This window comes from Convolutriloba macropyga, chromosome 6, assembly GCF_964194025.1.
Source record: "Convolutriloba macropyga chromosome 6, txConMacr16.3, whole genome shotgun sequence".
Taxonomy (NCBI): Eukaryota; Metazoa; Xenacoelomorpha; order Acoela; family Convolutidae; genus Convolutriloba; species Convolutriloba macropyga.
In genome coordinates, this window is record NC_134473.1 from 70,839,553 (window position 1) to 70,841,487 (window position 1,935).

The 1,935-nt window shown below is 42.2% G+C and overlaps 1 protein-coding gene across 1 annotated transcript; it reads left to right on the top strand.

Annotated features, from left to right (window-relative positions):
* The first annotated feature begins 394 nt into the window (after positions 1-394).
* Positions 395-1,724, top strand: LOC142341173 (uncharacterized). Its single transcript, XM_075392081.1, has one exon. The coding sequence runs from the start codon at positions 662-664 to the stop codon at positions 1,652-1,654; it is 993 nt and encodes a 330-aa protein (XP_075248196.1). The 5' UTR covers positions 395-661; the 3' UTR covers positions 1,655-1,724.
* The last annotated feature ends 211 nt before the right edge of the window (positions 1,725-1,935 follow it).

Below are 1,935 nucleotides of genomic sequence, written 5' to 3' on the forward strand. Positions count from 1 at the left end.
GTACAAATGTGATGAACTGAAATAAAGATGATCAGCTGATGACAGATATTTGAGCACATTCATTAGTCGTAAGCAGGTCAGCTGAGCTATTATTATGGAAACTATACCGCCGCAAACTGAAATCAACATCACAAGATCGAATCAGCTGCATTTTCGGGAAATTCAAAGGTAGCCTTTTCCGGTCAGATGGGAGCTGAACTTCCGCCAATGTTACCAATTTATCACTCAATTCTTGCCAATTGTGGTGACTATGAACCCATTTCAACAGAGTCAAATCACCTGCAATTAATAGTGTTCTGTCCCAACTAAATTAATATTTAACAGCCATTTTAACCTCAGAAACTGCGCAGTCAAAAATCGGCATTCAGTTGAACGAAACATCAATTTGATGAAAACGTTCTCTGGTTACTTATCAATTTATAACTTTTACGAGCACCTTAAATAAGTTATTCCTTTTTACGAGGCTGAATTGATTTTGTTGATTTTCATTCACACTGAATATTTCATTTCTCCTAAGTTTGAATTATTAAAAAACACAAAACTTGTGATGGTGGCAAAATCACTCAATTTTATTGGTAGATTTGTTTCCATTTTTGTTACCAAGTACCTTCAAAACTAAAACAGCTAGCTTGCTTATTTTACCTTAAAAGACAGAGAAAAAATGGTTAACCGCTGGGATTTTGCGGCGGTTGCCTTTTTGGTGATTTTCAGTACCTTTCTTATAAATCTGGTGGTTCAGGACGCTATAGCCCTTGTTCAAACTCTGGGCGAACCCCAAAGCCAGTTGAATTTCAAAAAGGCAACTGGAAATGTTCACTCACCCGCGCTTATCTCATTCCGGGGCTTCAAACTTGGGGGTATATCGGTACCATTGCACTATTACTGCAGCTGCACTTTACGCCGGGTTAAGGACCAAAATTATGTCCGAAATTGCTCTGGAACACCGTACCCAATTTTCACAAGTATGGTTGGAATCGGCAGCAAATCTAGCCAGACTTATTGGGACAATTTTTGGGAAGTTCCTGGAGATCGAGGTCAGGGGGATTATCTCAAATACGACTGTTTCCACCCCGGGGTTGATGGTCTGAGCATTGCCAGCACCCCATTCGGCGCGGGTATGGCCCGGTTTTACGAAGCCGCTTCGTTCGGCGAGGAATATATTAACCAGTTCTACGAACGACACTTTATAAACCGACCTTTGCCTTACAACCCTTCAGGTCATTATAACACAATCCTTCTGGAGAAACAGATATTTCTTGGAATTGGAGAGGTTGCAAGCGAAGTTAATACCCTAATCATTGCCCAAGCAAGCCGAACGAGTCATATCAACGAAAGCTACACCGAATTCAAGATCGCCTGGGCATCGGATACATACCTTCTCGTGCAAGAGGTTCAACTTGGCAGTGCTCTTCTAGTGTTCACAGTTATCGCCGTGCCCTCCCTTCTCGTGGAGCGATTGATTACCCTGTTCGGCAAATTGAAAAGGAAGGGCGAGTTCTTTAATGGGGTCCGGAGGCCGCCGACTCCACCGCCGGAACCCCTCGTAGCGAGGAACCCAGTCAATTGGGCAAATTATGATGCCGAAGATCCTAACGCAAGCCCAGCACCTGCATCGAATGCAAAAGAGCACGAAATGGATGATATTTTGATATAAAGTTAGGGTTTGGTTTTTCTCCCCCGGTTTTCTCTCCCGGGCAAAACTCCCTTAGACGGAACCAATAAAAGTTGTAAACCTTTACGAAGGCTTTATTTGTTCTTCCAATGTTTACAAAGCCCCCCCCCCCCCCCCAACCACAATCTCAGCGAGGTACAATAAGTCATCTGTAATTGATGTTCTAAACCCAATTTACCCTGATAATGGCGTATTTTTATTAAATCATCCACACTTTATGAGCTTCTGAAATTCATTAACTAATCGAAAAATACTTAATAGTT